Below are 18,281 nucleotides of genomic sequence, written 5' to 3' on the forward strand. Positions count from 1 at the left end.
CTAGTGTTGCCAAGGCATTTAAAATATTCGCTGCTAAGTCTCTTACATATTTACAGTCACCGTATATGGAATTTCATAACTACATAAACGTAAATTTATGTTTATTACTAGTTCAGCAAAACCTTTTAAAAATGCCCTCTTGCACTATGTTAATAGATAAAGCTGAAGATGTCGATCATGCTGTTCATAACTTAAACAGTAGATAACAAGCTTTACAAGGTCTAGAAAGTAAAAATGCTGTTTCAGTACATTATGTTTGTTTTGTGTGTGTGTGTGTGCAACCTCAGCTTTAATTCTATTGGCCCTTTAATTTACGCCCATGGCTTTTGAGCGGTAAGTCTGAGGGCTCAAGAAGCTAAGATTCATGTTTCGATACCCGCGGTGGTTGTACCCCAGATAGTCCTTTGTGTTGCTTTGTGCTTAAGATCAAAGAAACAAGAAAAACCACTGATTTATCAATGTATAGATTTAATTACCTAATTTTGAAACCCTTAATTTTGAAAATGGAAAGTATCATATTAGTTTCTGTATTTATAATAATTTTATTATTTTATATAAAATGTTCAAAATGGAACGCTGGTGTTGCTATCTTATATCTTCAGTTTTATGAAAAACGCAATTTGTTAAGATGTAAGTACAGATATATCGATGGTTTAATTACTTTGGATAATCAGAGTATTGATAACTATATTATTGCCATATATTCTGTTGAAATGTGAATATAAATTACTTTGTCATCAAATGCGCAAAATATTGTTTAGAATTAGATAAAAAAGTAAGAAATGGATTGTTTGAAATATTATTGATAAACGTAACCACCAACAATTGTTTTTCCAAATATATGAAGTTCCTTCATTTAATAGTAACGTGGCTTCATCTTAATATATACGTTTTAATTTACTTGAATTTTCCAGAATTTCTATTAATTGTAATATTTTCTTTCTGGTGTAAAATTGCTAATTTTAAGACTTTAGATTGTTAAAAACTATATTTATTTATTAAACTTTGTCCTCTGGCAAGTTAACGATAAGTTTACGGCCTTATAACTAAAATCAGGAGCTCAGATCCACACAGTGGACAGAGCGAAGATAGCCTATTTTGTAGCTTTGTGGTAAGATGAAAAAAAATCAACAACAACAGAAAACATACTATTTTTTTATATTCAAAACAAACATTGTATAGCTGTACTCAGATACAAATTTGATATTAAAGAGGCTTTGTATAAAATTGTGAAAACTGTTACGTAAAGAATAAAACATTTTTATGTAATAGTTACCTTTGATAACTAGCTAATGCATTTTAAACGGAATACGCGGATTTAAGATCATTAATTAAATTAATCGCGCACCTAATATGATTAGAGTGATAATTGGACAGGTTTTATATTTCTGCTTTTTAGAATTTGGAGGGAAAATTCCCTCTGTCATTTTTCAAATAATAGTGTGAAATGCAGATATATGATTTCTATCTAATTATAGTAATATAGGAATTTAAAATATAGTCATTTAGTTAGTTTCTATGCAGTTTTGACAAACACACAGTTGTTCTAGCTATATTTCGCCTTCGTTCTCTATAGTAGATAATATCGACTCTACCCGAGTAGTAACATCGCACATCTCTATTGAAAGTAACAATAAGTGTTTTAAGTAGTGAGAAGTAGAGTGGATGCCTGTCAGGTTATAAGGTGGACGAAGGTTATGTTTTCACCTCTGTGTGTGCGCGTGTTTATGCGCTTTTTAGCTAGGTTTGTCGAAAACGGCTGAATGGAATTGGGCTATGACCCAACTTAAAAGTTTTTAGTTTTTGGATGGCAAAGGTCAAGGTCACAAAAATCCCAAAAAATCTCTATATGTTAACATGAAGACTAATTTTTCACACTATTTTTGCTCTATAACTCAGTCGAAAATAATCGGATTTTGATGAAACTTATGGACATATGTAAAATATTACTCCTCATTGTCCTGCAAATATGGACCGTGTTTGTTGATAACGACGGAAATACGGACGCACTTTCGAATTGTTTCAGCGAAATATGATCAACGCTGCGTGGCAAAGGTACGTGCTCTATTGAATGCGTCTCTCTCTAGTTATGTCAGAAATTATATAATGTGACTGCTTGTATAGATGCTTAAACAATTGTCTCTATTAGATTTGTGAATAGAATTTCAGCTTTTCTTCTGAAATGAATCTCTGCTGAACTAGTCACGATCAAAGCCAAGCGAACTGAAAGAAAACCAAAGTTCTGATCTGGCAAGTAACCTTTTCTCTTGTGGCAGCGTCACCAGCTTACTTATCCTCTCACAGCTTCAGATATAATATACAGTTTGGTTTAGTTTGAATGTCGCGTAAAGCTACACGAGGGTTATCTGCGCTAGCCATCTCTAATTTAGTAGTATAAGACTAGAGAGAAGGCAGCTAGTCATCACCACCCACCGCCAACGAATAGTGGGATTGACCACCTCATTATAATGCCCCCACCGGCTGAAAGGGAGAACATGTTTTATGGGAAGGGGGATTCGAACCCGCGACCCTCAGATTGTGAGTCGAGCACCCTAACCACCTGGCCATACCGGGCCGAAATGTTATAGAACGCAGTGTATCTGTTATCTTCATTAATATTAGTAACAGAATGTTTTGATTTTGTTGTCGAAATGTTTGGCAAGTAGTGAATTTTCTTTGAAGAGAAAAGTAGCAAAGAAGCACAACCACTTGAGGTTTGTAATAGCATAATTTTACCAGGTGTTTCTTATAAAGAGTACTGCAGAATATATTTTGACTGAATCAAGTTGCAATATTCATAAGTAGGTAAAATTATGAATAATAATATGAAATTCGAACACAGTGGCTTAAATATAATAATAAATAGAAATATGATGTACCCACGTGTTTTTATTTAGTTGTGATAGGAATCGTGCAGATTGAAATATTTTAATAAGAAAACACTTATACTGAATATTTTCTTAATGTTGATTCATTACAAAATACAGTATTGAAGCGTCAAAATGCAGACTGTAAGTGTACTATGGGAAGGTAGAAAGTAACACTCATGAGATAAAAATATTTTGTTATTTGCACTAAATATTACTACAAAGTTAGTATATGAAAGTAAGTCAACTAAAGAAAGTGAATAGAAGCATTACTGAAAGAAAGCTAACAGTTGAAGGTAATGGTTAATGCCACCTTAGTCAGCTTGAAAGTGTATGAACATGTTGCGGTCTCGAGCTCTATTTCTTCCTACTGGAAGCGGATGCTATTAATGGTACAAGTGAATAGAAGCATTACTGAAAGAAAGCTAACAGTTGAAGGTAATGGTTAATGCCACCTTAGTCAGCTTGAAAGTGTATGAACATGTTGCGGTCTCGAGCTCTATTTCTTCCTACTGGAAGTGGATGCTATTAATGGGACAATTGAACAGTAAGAAGAATGAAATTGGGACAACATAGAGCAGAACAGCCACAGGATGTTGGTCAGGTGAGACTCGTAGAAGCCTGGGGTTGGGAATGAGCTTTTGATCAATGAAATTTGCCTGACCTCACATTCGAATCGGGACTTTTGTACAAAATATCATATCCTCAATGCTTTTGGCTATCTATTTTTCGACTAGACAGTGTATTTTCATTCTTCGCTACCGAGTATTCCTGAAGTACTTTTTGTTGCTTGATTGACCACCTGAATGACTCAAAACCATGATGAGAAGACACTAGCTTGGATGAAGATGTTAGCCAAAGCAGACCCACTGATGGTCAGCCTTTCTGTTACCCAACTGGTGAAGAAGATTTTAAAATCAAAAGTCCACCAACAGTTGGATGGTTACGGAAAATGTCCACATGAGAGCTTCACACAAAAAAAGCACATTACAACTTCCTTGTAAGAATTGTGTGAATATGTAATGTAAATTATTCTTACTTCTTCATTTCATTTCCTTTTTCTTTTTACACATGTATATAAGACATTAAAATTTATTTGTGGATATAGCTATTTTTATTATGGTTCGTTTTTTTATGAATAAAGGTTTCATTTTACGTTTCTTTTATTTTGTCCTTTATTTGAAGAGGAGTTAATGTTCTTATGAAGGTTTTGTATCTAGATCAATTATGTTTTGATTGAAATAAAAAGCTTGATTTAGTTATATGTACCTCAGTGAAAAGTTGTTTTAAATATGCACTTTCACCTATTGTAAAGAATTTTCTGTAAGTATTAGTTTTTGCCATAAAATGTTTTATTTGCTTCATTATTACAGAGTATTGCATTTTAATTCTGCACATTTTTCAATCTTAAGGTTTTAGTATGTTGTATTATGATACTTACAGTATCATTAATTTTTTAATGTATTAGTGAACAGGCTGTTAGATTACATCTTCTAAAGGGGTGGGCAATTATTTACTTTTTTAAATATGTCATTTATGTATGTACTTGCCTATTGCTTTTCTCTTCATCAAAGGGTACTGATGTGTTAAAGGGCCATTTTATGTTCTACTTTATTAACGTTTTTTATTGTAGTATGTAATATAATTTTTGCATCTTGAAAAAAGTAGGGGTCTTTTCTTTCACTATTAAATATATTCAATTTTAAAATATAACTATTTTCTGTTGATGTAATTCACGTTTAAAATTATGACCAAAGGGTTTTATTGCAACACTGTTGTGTGGTAGCTTATTAAATCCTAGTTTAAAGGGTATTTATGTGTATTTGAATTATAATTCTTTGTTAAATGGTTTTCTCGTCCATATGGTATGTTTGTATTCTCAGGAATTATGAAAAGTCATTATGCTTCTTGATCATGTCACTAGTTTAAAGATTTTTGGTTTTGATGTTAAATTTAATTGTAGGCTTGAAGACAAGTCGGAAACAGTGGAGGAAGGAACAGTGTCATATGTAGAGGTATCATATGTTTCCACCTGCCTTTAATAACTTAGGAATTTTTAAAATTCGTTTAATTAGTTTTTATGCACTTGTAACATAAAAAAAGACATAGTTCAGAAAATGTTTGAATGTATTTTATTCTAATTCGCTTTATTTCTTTGTTTTCTATAGCAGATAATGTATACTTGGCCCAAGTAAATATTGAAGTAACGTCACTTGTCCATGTTGAAAAGGCCAAGTACTGTAATGTTTCTTGTTAGATGAACTGATGTCTGTATGCTAGAGTTTATGAATGTTGTGAGAGAATGACCATTCACATAGTGATGCTTTCATAAGATAAAGGATACAAGGTTTCTCACAAGATTGGAACTTTAGTTCTTCCAGTTCTACTTAGGTTTCATTGTGACTAGTTCTACAGAGATTCATCTTGAGATGAAGAAAGCTGAAGATCTATTCATCAATCCAACAGAGATGATTTTCTTAGCTTTTACAAAAGCGCGCACAGTTTTCCTTTTTAATATCATAAAGATTTGTTTTACATTTAACACCACACAAGTCCAGTCTAGTTATTTGTCATTGCATAAAAGTCGATTTTAAAGTCAAATTGCTCCACAAGTTCCTTATTGACTCCCTCCACCATTATCAAGCACCCATATTCGCTACTTGCATGAAAATTGTTTATAAGAGTACACCTCAAAAGTGAGTTGTAACTTAGAAGTCATAGGTATTAATATGCCATGCATATAACCATTTGAACATTATGGCAACATCAAGAGATAATTTTTAACTTATTCCAATTGACCCAGCTGTATTAGTTAGTTTTTGTTCTACTAATTTTCTCATTAGATGGAACTACTTTCTCGCAACTAGTTGTAGATGATGAATGCTAGTTTCAGATGTGGGACTTTGTGAGACCAAGTACTTTTATTTGCTCTTATTTTTTTTGATCATTTATATCTGAGGCATAAGATTAAAAGTTAAACTTGATAGACGATTTGTCTATCGTAATGTAGGTCTTATTTTCGAGGATACCTTTACTAAATTCAAGGAATTTATCAATGATAGCAAACAACGTGTACTAATAAGCCAACCACATATCCAGTACCGACGAGGCTTTTTGCCCAATACAAGGATACAACAGACATAGTAGTAATCTAGGTGCTATTTATATCATCTATTGGTTGAACAGCAACTGTTCTGGTGTGAATTAAAGTGAGTAAGTGAAGTGTAATAGTCATTAATTTTGTATTTAACTCATTTAGAATTTAAGATTACAGTTAGTATGAATAACATACTTATTTTAGCAACAATTATTTTGTTTTAATTTTTCTTACTTACATCACCTTCATTATCGTTAAGAAGAACTGACAAACCAGCTAGCTAATCACCTTAATTGTCCATAAGAAGAACTGACAAACCAGCAAGCTAATCACCTCATTGTCCTTAAGAAGTGCTGAAAAACTAGCAAGCTAATCACCTCATTGTCCTTAAGAAGAACTGACAAACCAGCAAGCTAATCACCTCACTGTCCTTAAGAAGAACTGACAAACCAGCAAGCTAATTACCTCATTGTTCTTAAAAAGAACTGACAAACCAGCAAGCTAATCACCTCATTGTCCTTAAGAAGAGCTGACAAACCAGCAAGCTAATCACCCCATTGTCCTTAAGAAGAGCTGACAAACCACCAAGCTAATCACCTCATTGTCCTTAAGAAAAGCTGAAAAACCAGCAAGCTAATCACCTCATTGTCCTTAAGAAGAACTGACAAACCAGCAAGCTAATCACCTCATTGTCCTTAAGAAGAACAGGCAAACCAGCAGGCTAATCACCCCATTGTCTTTAAGAAGAGCTGACAAACCACCAAGCTAATCAACTCATTGTCCTTAAGAAAAGCTGACAAACCACCAAGCTAATCACCTCATTGTCCTTAAGAAGAGCTGACAAACCACCAAGCTAATATTCTTCTTCCTGGAATGGATGTTGACATCATAGCATCAACGTGAGAAAACTAGAACTGTAATTCTAAGAGCTTATAAGTGAAAGCATTGAATGTGAAATAATATCCAAAGCCAAGGAGGCCTTTCGCCCAATATCAGGACTCAGACTGGCTGGGTGAGTTCGAGTTTCAGCGCAAAGTTACACAATAGGCTATCTTCGTTCTGTTCATTCCGTGGAATCGAACTTCAGATTTTAGCGTTGTAAGTCCGTATACTTACCACTGACCCACTGGGGGACAGCCTGGCCTGGATACAAGATATATAATAGTGGTCTAGATTCTATTTTCATCATCAATGGCATGAACAACAATAGTTTTGGTGAAAAGTAGATTAAGTAAGCGAAGTATAATCGTTATCAGTTTTTATTCAAGCCAATTACAATGTAGAATGATAGTAAGGATTAATAACACAGTATTATTTATTATGAATGTACTAGCACATTTAATTTAACAAAAAAAAGGGGAGTCTTGAAAAATTCACATCAGCAATTTATTGATACTGAAAAATAAAACTTGTGATATCTCTAATTGTAACTTAGAAAAAAAAAAGTATTTCATTCGTTCCTTTATTTCTTTTTCCAGTGTGAAAGTGTCGTATAATTGTAGCTGGAAAAATGGCGTCTTTCTGTTCTAGAGGACTTAGGATTTGTAGTCGACAGCTGTTGAACAGTCAAGCAAGGAATTTTTCTAAGTTTCCGACAAAGATGAGAGGTATAGAGATGTTTATTATAATAATTTATAATAGTGTATATAAATAATTACATTTAAGTTTACCGTAAAATATTCTGAAAATAAATGAAATAGAAATTTTGCTTTTGTGTGCTTTATACGGATTTAACTGAGTTTCATAAATTTGTCTTGGGAATATCATACTAAAATCATGGTTAGGCGTTGTTTGTTGGTCAGAATATAAAATGCGAGCTCATCAGTAAAATATTTTTTTTACTTAATTTCGTGTGTAAAAAACATGGCCATATAACATATTCAAATCACATGGCTTCAGTGATATCCCGGGTTTTCTTCACCCTCCCCCCGTCTAGCACGACGTTCTTCAGGGGGTTTACCTGCTCATCACCACGTAAACTTTTCCTTACTGATGAATTTCCAGGTTGGATGATTATCAAATGGAACAAAATATAGGAAGATCATAATGTATGTGAGCATTTACAAACATTTCCTGGTTGTACAGGCCAAGAACAACAAAAGGAAATTTCAATCATACACAGACTTATTTGTAACTACATGACGGCTTTTAAACTTTAATAAAACATATTTCAAATGAATAAAAGGGAAAATAAACCAGGCTACTTGACTTCTTTCGGAAACTATGGTCACAGTAGGATTTGTAAAAGTTGCAAACTAATGAAACTCTTCATGACGATATTCATATGTGACTATATTCGTTGTAAAATTTCCATGGACCTCATGTGTTAAGACCAATAGTGATTAAACTTGTTTATGACATAGATACACTAGGACGTAAATAAATAGACAATTAGTTCATTTTTATATATTTTACAACATTTTCAAAGCGTCCATACCTAAAACTGAAATGGCACGTTTGAGAAATAGATTATAATTAAACGTTACTCTATCACAATGCTTAAAGCAGAAAAGGTAATCACAATTAATCATCACAACACATAAAACTAAAAATTTATGAAATTAAGTGTCAAACTTTCGCGGGCTAGAATCCGGGTTTCGATACACGTGGTGGGCAGAGCACAGATATCCCTCGTGTAGCTTTGTGCGAAATTCATAACAAACAAACAAAAAATTTTATTGTAGAAATGGCTTTCCAATTCATGTCATAGCTTGAATATTGGAGATTATTTAAAAAACAAAGTAAACCATCTAAATTTCAAATTCCAAAATATCTTATTGTCATTGTTTTGCTATGTATGAGTAAATATCCCTTGATTTAAAAAAAAATCAATTGAGAAATGTACTTCAAATGGTTTTGTTTGTTGGTGTGAAGTTAAGTACAAAGCTGCATAATGGGTTATCTGTGCTCTGCACATCATGAGTATCAAACCCGGTTTCTAGCGATGTAAGTCTGCAGACATACCGCTGTGTCACTAGGGGGCACTTCAGATGGAATACCCACAAGTACAGCTGAGATTCGTTTTCAAACCTAACTGTCGCTTACAATATAGTTCATTTAGAACCAAGGATCGTATTTCAGAATTGATACCTTCAAATGTAGTTTGTAAATACATGTTCCATCTGCCATCAAAGCTATATGGAGTCCACTAAAAACTTTAGGTCATTGTTTGAGAATTTCTAAGTCGAGTGTATTTTAACATATCCTTGATGAATATGACGTGGTCGTTTTTAAAACCAATTTACAACGTTAGCAAGGGCCAATAATCGACACAGCTTATTCATTTAAAGATTGAGGCCAAAAATCAAGTTAATTTTATAAAAGACCTTTGGTTATTTAAATGCATGACTGTCTTGTTCACAGTATTTCGTTTAAATAAATATTTGCTTATCAGGTAATGAGAAATATTCTTTGTTTGACGTTACGTAATTAATCTTAACGAGGAGTGATGTATTACCGATTTTACCATTGAATGTCATTGTCCCTCCCACTTTCTGTTGCCTTACAGAATGTGTGTGTGTGTATGTATATATATATATATATATATATAATTTTTCAATTAATATACATTAAAAGGAAGGATAACGTGAACACAGTATATCCAAACCTTAGATAAATTATAGCTAGATTTAGGTATCTTGGGAAAAACGTAGCCACAAAACAAACATCCAATCCCGAGGAACAAATCGTAAGGTGGGTCATTATGTATTGTGCTCTTGTTTTTGAAGTACTGGCGGAAGTAAGACTCAAATTGCGTTGGGAAGTACCCCATCTATCTTCTTTGACCTTAATTTTCATCGGCTTCTCATGCTTGGAGAGAGAGAGAGAAAAAGGATAAAATATGGATGTTCAGGCCCACATTTTTACCACTTTTCGCCGTCTTCAGCCAGTAGTGAGAAGGTAGTTGGTTATTTGTTACATTTGGAGGAAAAAAAAGAAAATTTATAAGAAAAAATAAGAAGGAGAAGTAAAAATAATTAGGGTATTATACATCATTAGGGAAGACAGCCCAATATGATGTTTGGACATAAAAAGCTAAGATGTTGTGGTACTATTATACTAAACCCCATACTTTCGAAGAAAGGAACATGAACGAAAGAAACGTATAAAGAGAGGAACGTATCTATCTATCTATCTATCTATCTATCTCTCTCTCTATGTATATATATATATATATATTTGTTGTTGTTCAGTTTATAGAAATGACAACTGGAAAAACGCACTCACTTTGGAAGCAATCTTTTCTTGCAATTAATAAAATGACAAGGAACAGTGGCATCCAACACAAAAAATTCCAGCGGCTATTTAGCAAGCTCGAGTGCTTTACTGTGCTGGATGAATCCATTGCATCGAAACCCAAGCATTTTTGCCAATAATACATTACAGTCAGTCTCCTTTGCTTAAAAACAAACGTAGTGCAATTTTCCACAGTAACACATGGAATGACAAAAGACGGTTGTAAATCCCACTAAACAATCATATTGCATATAAGTTCTGCTCTATTTCTATTCATCACTATTTGTAGGAAAATTACCGTTGAATTGTTTCAGCAGGCACCTGCTAGTATTACTATAATGTTTAGTTATCTTAATATCCAAATCTAAATAATGTATTTCAGTGTTTGATATGGAAGTATTTTCGACTTGTAAAACCCGCAGGGCAAATGTTACCAATATAATTACTAATTTCCGGATTATTAATACTGATTAGATTATCAATATATGACTTCGAAAATAAACTTGGATTTATAAAATTATTTATACATTTACATTAATAATAATATAGATTTAAATTAACAACACAATTTGAATAATTAGCTCCCATCGATATATTCACTATTTATTTAAAAAAATGTTTATAAAAATATACATGATTATTATATAAATAAAAACTAAATATGTTTTTAATATTACGGTAAAAGTTCGAGTTTCTTATTTCATAAGTAGGTCAATAAATTGGTGAAATAAAATAATATGTAGTGTTATAGAATCATGCGAAAGTTTAGAAATTTGCAAAATATTAAAAATTTTATGTTTATGAATAATTACTATCTATGAAAATTTGTATGTTGATAATTCTTTAATTATATCATTCAATATAATGTTTATCTGCTGCTAAGGTTATGTAGCTTATTGAAATACTACATTATGAGACAGCAGCAAGGCTACGGACTTACAACGTTAAAATTCGGAGTTCGATTTCTCAAGATAGACACAGGAAATAGCGCATTGTGGTATTGCTCTAAAATAAATAAATGTTTAAACTTATTATCAGTTTTAACTACGAAATTCCAAAAGGATCACTTGAATATAATTATGAATATTCTAAAAATGATTTGGATATGAATATTCTAAAAAATGATTTGGATACGAATATTCTAAAAAATGATTTGGATATGAATATTCTAAAAAATGATTTGGATACGAATATTCTAAAAAATGATTTGGATACTCAAACTTTTTGGCAGGTTTTTTCACAAACATATTATAACTGGAAATCTGGAAATAACAGAAGATAATTCCTTACTGAATATCATGGCAACAGATGCTAAATACAGAATAGTTGTAAACAAATATATTTTAAATTCTATAAAGAAAAACATAGATTATTATATTCTAAAACTGAATTATACAAAACATTATCCTCCAAATAGGTTTTTTAGAATGAAGTTTTTATGTTATTATTAAAATAAAAGATAATTTATCTTTTATGAATTTACATGGATATCCGATATATTAAACGTTTTTAAAACTGAAAACTAATATTCGTAAAATACAGAACAAATGTGTTATCACAAACATTTAAATTACAAAATAATTCTGAAGAAGATATTATTAATAATTTCTTGAAAGCTGCTAAAAATGGATGTTAAGTGAAATTCATATTTAAAATTACTGTATCTGTATGCAATACCTAAATTCCATAAATCTCCCACCAAATTCCATTTTATTTCTAGTTTGGTAAATACTATACTGAAACAAATTGCGGTTTTATTAAGTAACCTATTGAGCCAGTTACTTATTAAAATGCGGCAAAATATAAATAATAAACATATCTTTTGGATAATTAATAATAATGAACCTGTTCTAATAACCCTAGAAAATTTAAATAAAGCACAATTAATAGATAGAATTCAAACATACGATTTCAATATATTACTTACGATTATACAACTTAATATTTGTATTGATGGAAAATTCATTAACAGATAAATTTATTGATCTCCTATAAAAGTAGAAAATCGAACATTTACAGCTAATAATATAAAAACGTATTTAGTTTTTGTTTATATAATATAATCATGTTAATAAATAAATTTTTAAAAATAGAGGTATACCGATGGGAGCTCTGTTTGCTGCAAAGTACAAAGCTACACCGCCCACCACAGGTATGGGTGTCTAATGAAAGCCAATTATTTAAGTTGTGTCGCTAAATTATTATTATGAAAATTAATTAATAGAGTTTATAAATCCAGATTTATTTTTCTTGGCATACAACGATGATCTAATCAGTATTAATGATCCAAAAATTAATTATCATATTGGTTAATTTACCATGTGGTTTTTGCAAATCTAAAATACTTCCATATCATACACTATATCTATTGGGACAGCGCTAACTAAGTCTACGAATATATAACACCAAAATCCAGGGTTCGATTATTTGCTGTGTCCACATCAGGTAGTCTAAAGTAAGTTTGTCTTAAAATAAAAACTGATATAAAGTATTTATATTTAGATATTAAAATAATTAATAATTAGAATAACATTAATATTTTGAAGAAAAAAACAGCTAAAATACGATAAAAAAATATCCAACAAACAACGTTTCGCCGCTGTAAACATGATATCATCATATACTTACACAACACAACAGAACACAACATATTAAATACACCCAACGGTGACACCATGAACATAACCTTGACCTTAGCATAAATATAATCCTACTTTTTGTGTTTTATTTATTACAGGTTCGTATTCCTTTATTTTACGTTTACTAACATTAGGGTTTCTACAAATAATTTTAAAATTTTTATTTTCACTACAATATTCTGTAACTTTACATTGTTGGTAGTCATTTGATGGAGCAAGTTCATGTTCCACTATTCTAGTACTTGAATTTCTACCAGTCTCCTCTGTATAGAGATTATTACATTCCGTCTCTCCTATATATAGAGAATATAACATTCCGTACATTCTAAACTAGTTCTTTCTCAACTGTAATTGGTTTAATTCTATTTTAATATTTGTATTCAACTCTCATTTTCATGGTAAACAATGAATTTACCTACCTGGAAGCTTACATGTATTTTATATTTCTTTCCACATTCTTTTTATCGTGTTTGCTAAGAGAGGTACATACGGAATTATCCCCGTTCCACCAAACATGCTCGCCTTTTCAACCGTGGGGGCGTTATAATGTGCGGTCAATCTCACTATTCGTTGATAAAATAGTAGCCCAAGAGTTGGCGGTGGGTGGTGATGACTAGCTGCCTGCCCTCTCGTCTTACACTGCTAAATTAGGGACGGCTAGCGCAGATGGCCCTCGTGTGGTTTTGCGCGAAATTCAAAACAAACAAACAAATTATCTGAATAAATTGTCTTTTTTGTTCTGTCAATCTATCAGTTCTTAATTATTTTGTAACCACACTAATAGGATAAGTATTTCTATTCACCAATAAATTTTCTAAATAAACTACTTCCTCATCCAGCTTTTAATTTTTGCTGGAGCCAATAAAGTTTTAATAATCCCTATTTTTTGAGACTTGTGATTAGCTAACGACCAGTTCAAATAGAGATCAGTATGTGTTTTCTTCCTAAATACTTTTGTTTTAAAAGCATTATTAACCCTACTAACCATGACATTAAAGAAAGCTAGTTCACCCCCATTTTTATGAACATGCTTGATTATAACGTCAAAAGCACGGTTAATCTAGGATTATGTTTCTTGTCAGATATGTTGATGATAAATTTAAGGTCTATATATATTGATGAGAATGTGGTGAATTAGCATTCCTTAATGTCATGGTTAATATTGCTTTTAAAACAAAAGTACTTAGAAAGAAAACACATACTGATCTCTACTTGAATTGGTCGTCAGCTCATCACAAGTCTAAAAAAATGGGGATTATACAAACTATATTGGCTATAGCAGAAATTAATTGCAGCAGTTCGAAAGAAGAGATGGATGAGGAAGCAAAGAACCTGAAAAATATATTGTAGAAAAAGGATAATTATCCTTTTAGTGTGGTTACAAAATAGTTAAGAACTGATAGGTTAACAGAAAAAACGATAATTTATTCAGACGATTAATTTGTGTGTGTGTGTAATTCCGTATTTACCTCGCTTATCAAAGGTGATGAAACAAATGTGGAAAGACATAGACAATATGAATAAACTACCAATTGTAGGTAAATTTATTATTTTACTAGGAAAATAAAAGTTTAATAAAATCGTTAATAGCAGCGAAACGTCGTTTCATTGGACATTTTTTCTACCACATTTTAGCTGTTTTTTTTATTTAACATTTTTGTAGTGTATGGGATACCTCCAGTATTTATATATTAATATTTTTGATTAGAACAATTATTTCTCATTTCAAATATATGGACTTCCTTCATCAAATAGTAATGATGCAAAGCATGCTATACAGAATATTACACATTCACACTTCTTAGGTATTGTAAAATTTGTAGTAATATATAATTCGTAATATCAAATATGAATGAATGTATTATTAAAAAATTAAATTTCTTAGAAAAGCCTTAATTAAATATTTTATATTATATTAGATTAGATATAAAAGAACCATTTTTAGAACCATTGAAGAGGTGTTACTGGAGGAAACCAGGTAGTATCATGGAAGGGTGGAGAATGGGAGTTATGCTAATACAAAAAGTGGGGTTTAGTATAATAGTACCATAACATCTTGGTTATTATGTCCAAACGTCGTATTGGGGGCTGGAATATCAACCTAAAGGACAGTTTTAATGTCTCCCTTGATGATGTATATTACTCTTTTTATTTTTTCTTACTACTTTTTTTACTTAAATACAACAAGAGAGCAGCCATATTCCCACTTCTGGCTGAAGACAGCAAAAGGTGGTAAAGATATATGACGTTGTGGGCTTGAGCACCCACATATGAACTGTCAGAAAATTAAATCTAATATATATACGTATGTGTATTTATCACACTCGTTTATTTTATAGAAATAGCTGTAGCGTTTCATTTATTAATTAAAGATATCACTTTCCAAGCTTCTTATGTCTCGATGCGAAAATTAGCAAATGTCAGTTTGGTGGACAACAACCCTCTAATCTGGATGTCTTTAAATTGTTTATATTTACAACGACCTCTTTTAGAACATTTTGAAAACAATCTTAATTAAACGCATGACATCTTTAATTTTATCTTTATGTACTTTTCGCGACACCAGTTTTCTTAACCTTAGAATTATTTATATGAGAGATATAACACACGTAAAACTTGTTAAGGATTCTTATTCTAACATCAACCGTACTCGCCAAACTCATTCTGGGCCCGGCATGGCCAGGTGGTTAGGGCGCTCGACTCACAATCTGTGTGTCTCAGGTTCGAATCCCCATCACACCAAACATGCTCGCCCTTTCAGCCGTGGGGGCGTTATTATGTGACGGTTAATCCCACTATTCGGTGGTAAAAGAGTAGCCCAAGAGTTGGCGGTGGGTGGTGATGACTACCTGCCTTCCCTTTAGTCTTACACTACTAAATTAGGGACGGCTAGCGCAGATAGCCCTCGTGTAGCTTTGCGCGAAATCCGTAACAAACAAACTAATGAAATAGTAAAAATATTACTTTACGTAAAAATAGGTTAGAGCTAAACGTATTGACAATATAAATAGCAGTTATGAAGATACATATACGTAAGTATAAGCTAGTTAGCAATTATCAGCTGAAATGACTTATCAGTAGAGTTGCAATTGTGATATTTTATGATCATGATACAAATTATACTGTAAAACTTTAATTCTTTGACGTTATTGAACTCTATGTACAGCTTCATAAGCTGGCCATGATTTCTTCATTGGATTAAAGTGACTGTTAACTTTGAGCTAGACATATAAATTGCTACATATTTTTTACACCAATAAATAATCAAATAATGAATTACACAGCTATATTTTAAGTTTTGATTTTTACTTTAGTAAGCTGATTATTATTATTATCTCTTTCTGTATTCCTACCTAACATCCAAATACTTTTCCAGTGGTGTCTTTAACATTACTTACAATTTCAACAGTTCAATGTAAATACTACATATGCCTTTTTAGGTACGAGGTATTCCAATAATTAACGAAGCACACAACTATACCTATATTCGCAGTAACTGGAAATTCGTAACTTAGCCAAATACCTGTTTTATATCTCCTTGTATTAATAGAGTAACTTTTAAAAAATCTACACAACTATACCTATATTCGCAGTAATTGGAGATTCGTAACATAGCCAAATACCTGTTTTATATCTCCTTGTATTAATAGAGTAACTTTTAAAAAATCTACACAACTATACCTATATTCGCAGTAACTGGAGATTCGTAACATAGCCAAATACCTGTTTTATATCTCCTTGTATTAATAGAGTAACTTTTAAAAATTCATTTGTTGTGGTGTCTGCAGTTTTCATTTAACACATTGGTCAAGAAGATCATTAAGTATCTTAGCCACGACATTTTAATCCAACAGTATAACCATAGAAATTACCTCACGTGCTGTAAGATCGTTTGCAAAATATATTCACTAATTACATCAAAAATAAAACTTTTCGTGTTCACAATCAAAATGTATCAATCTTACCTTGTAGAAGAAAAATGTAGCCCACTTTGTTAGCTGTAGACAATGTTAGGTGCAACATGTGGGAGCAGCTTTTCAATTTTTATGACGAAAGTATGATTGGAAACATACTTTCTGCCAAAAAGAAATATAATAATAACAAAGCTGAACTAAAAGAAAAAAAGTGAACAATTCTTAACAGGGGAAAAATGTGAAAAGTTAGCATAGAATTTCAGGAAATTCGGAGACAACAGATAGTTTTAAACCTGTATGGTGTAATAAATGCTCAAGCTTGTGTTGAACTATATAATTAATATACTCTGTTAAGATTAATGATGTCTTAGTCCTATTAATAAGCTGAGAAAAATAAGGATTAATGTAAAATTTGCAGTTTTAAGAAACGTTTCTGCCTCTTTTATTTACCTTTTAGTCCAAATGGATAAATAGTCACACGTTTTGGTCATTCGGTAAATTTTCCCGGCTATCTTCATGAGCTCCCTCCCATTTCAAACCTGGCTGTTGGGTAGATCCACTATAACAAGGTTACCTAATAGATTAAAACAAACAAAACTATGTCAGATGCACGAGAGAGGTCACATACACCTAGGATGTGGTATTTTTTTGTGGTGATCTAGCCAGAACTTGACATATACTAAATAGACGTAAGTTTATAAAAGTTTATTAAATTTATAGTAATTCACAATATTAAAGCTACTTTAACAATGTGCGATCTAGTTATTTATAGTATTAAATAGATTCAATATATAACATAAATTTCCTAAATGATAGTACCCGCATTAACCTAATAAAGAAGTTTTATATGTGACAATTCTGTTTCTGAAAATTCCATGACCAATCAGAAAATTGGGTCACACATCTGTAAATTCCCTGACCAATCAGAAAATTGGATCACACATATCTGGAAATGATGCGATATAAAGCAATCATTCCAAGAAACAGTAGATATTTCACTGATCGGATCTTGCTTCAGAAAGTAAAACGTAAGACAGAATTTAGTAAGTGATGTGAAATGGATTTAGTAAGTTCTTAATTAGCTAGTTAGAAGACATTTGTATATATGAAGCAAACTTTATGGGAGATTGAGATATGCGTTTATTGCAAACTCCGCGTATAATGTGTAGCAATATCATAATGCTAAGAAGCGTGCAAGCACATTACCCAAAATGAATCTACTTATAACATACAAACGTAAAACAATTTATAAAAGCATAAAACATTGAATGAGAATGAGTATGATAAAGACACAAAATTAGATTATTTAAGTGTAAGTCTCTACATTTCAGGAAGGATTCTTTTCAAATCCATCATGCAGTAACAATATGCTCAGCAAGAGCAAATTCAGTGTTTATGAATTCAGACTGTTATGCGCCCATGGTCACAGTTCTATATATTTACAATGGTCACTGAAACGTTTGTTATTGCAAACAGAACGTGATGTGATACATTTTCCTAAAATGTACTTCATTGTTTGTTTGTTTGT

General features: G+C 31.8%; 1 protein-coding gene across 2 annotated transcripts in view; it reads left to right on the forward strand.

Moving 5' to 3' along the window:
• LOC106459873 (trimethyllysine dioxygenase, mitochondrial-like) overlaps window positions 1-18,281 on the forward strand; it is a 28,973-nt gene that overhangs the window by 3,562 nt on the left and 7,130 nt on the right. Inside the window, exons 2-3 of one of the 2 annotated variants that reach the window (XM_022386433.1) lie at window positions 4,831-4,882; window positions 7,443-7,571. In XM_022386433.1, coding sequence (XP_022242141.1) covers window positions 7,475-7,571 — 97 coding nt within the window. In that variant the 5' untranslated portion in view covers window positions 4,831-4,882; window positions 7,443-7,474. The remainder of the gene's footprint in view (window positions 1-4,830; window positions 4,883-7,442; window positions 7,572-18,281) is intronic. The other variant, XM_022386434.1, reaches the window with a different exon arrangement.

Source organism: Limulus polyphemus, unplaced genomic scaffold, assembly GCF_000517525.1.
Source record: "Limulus polyphemus unplaced genomic scaffold, Limulus_polyphemus-2.1.2 Scaffold672, whole genome shotgun sequence".
Lineage (NCBI taxonomy): Eukaryota > Metazoa > Arthropoda > Merostomata > Xiphosura > Limulidae > Limulus > Limulus polyphemus.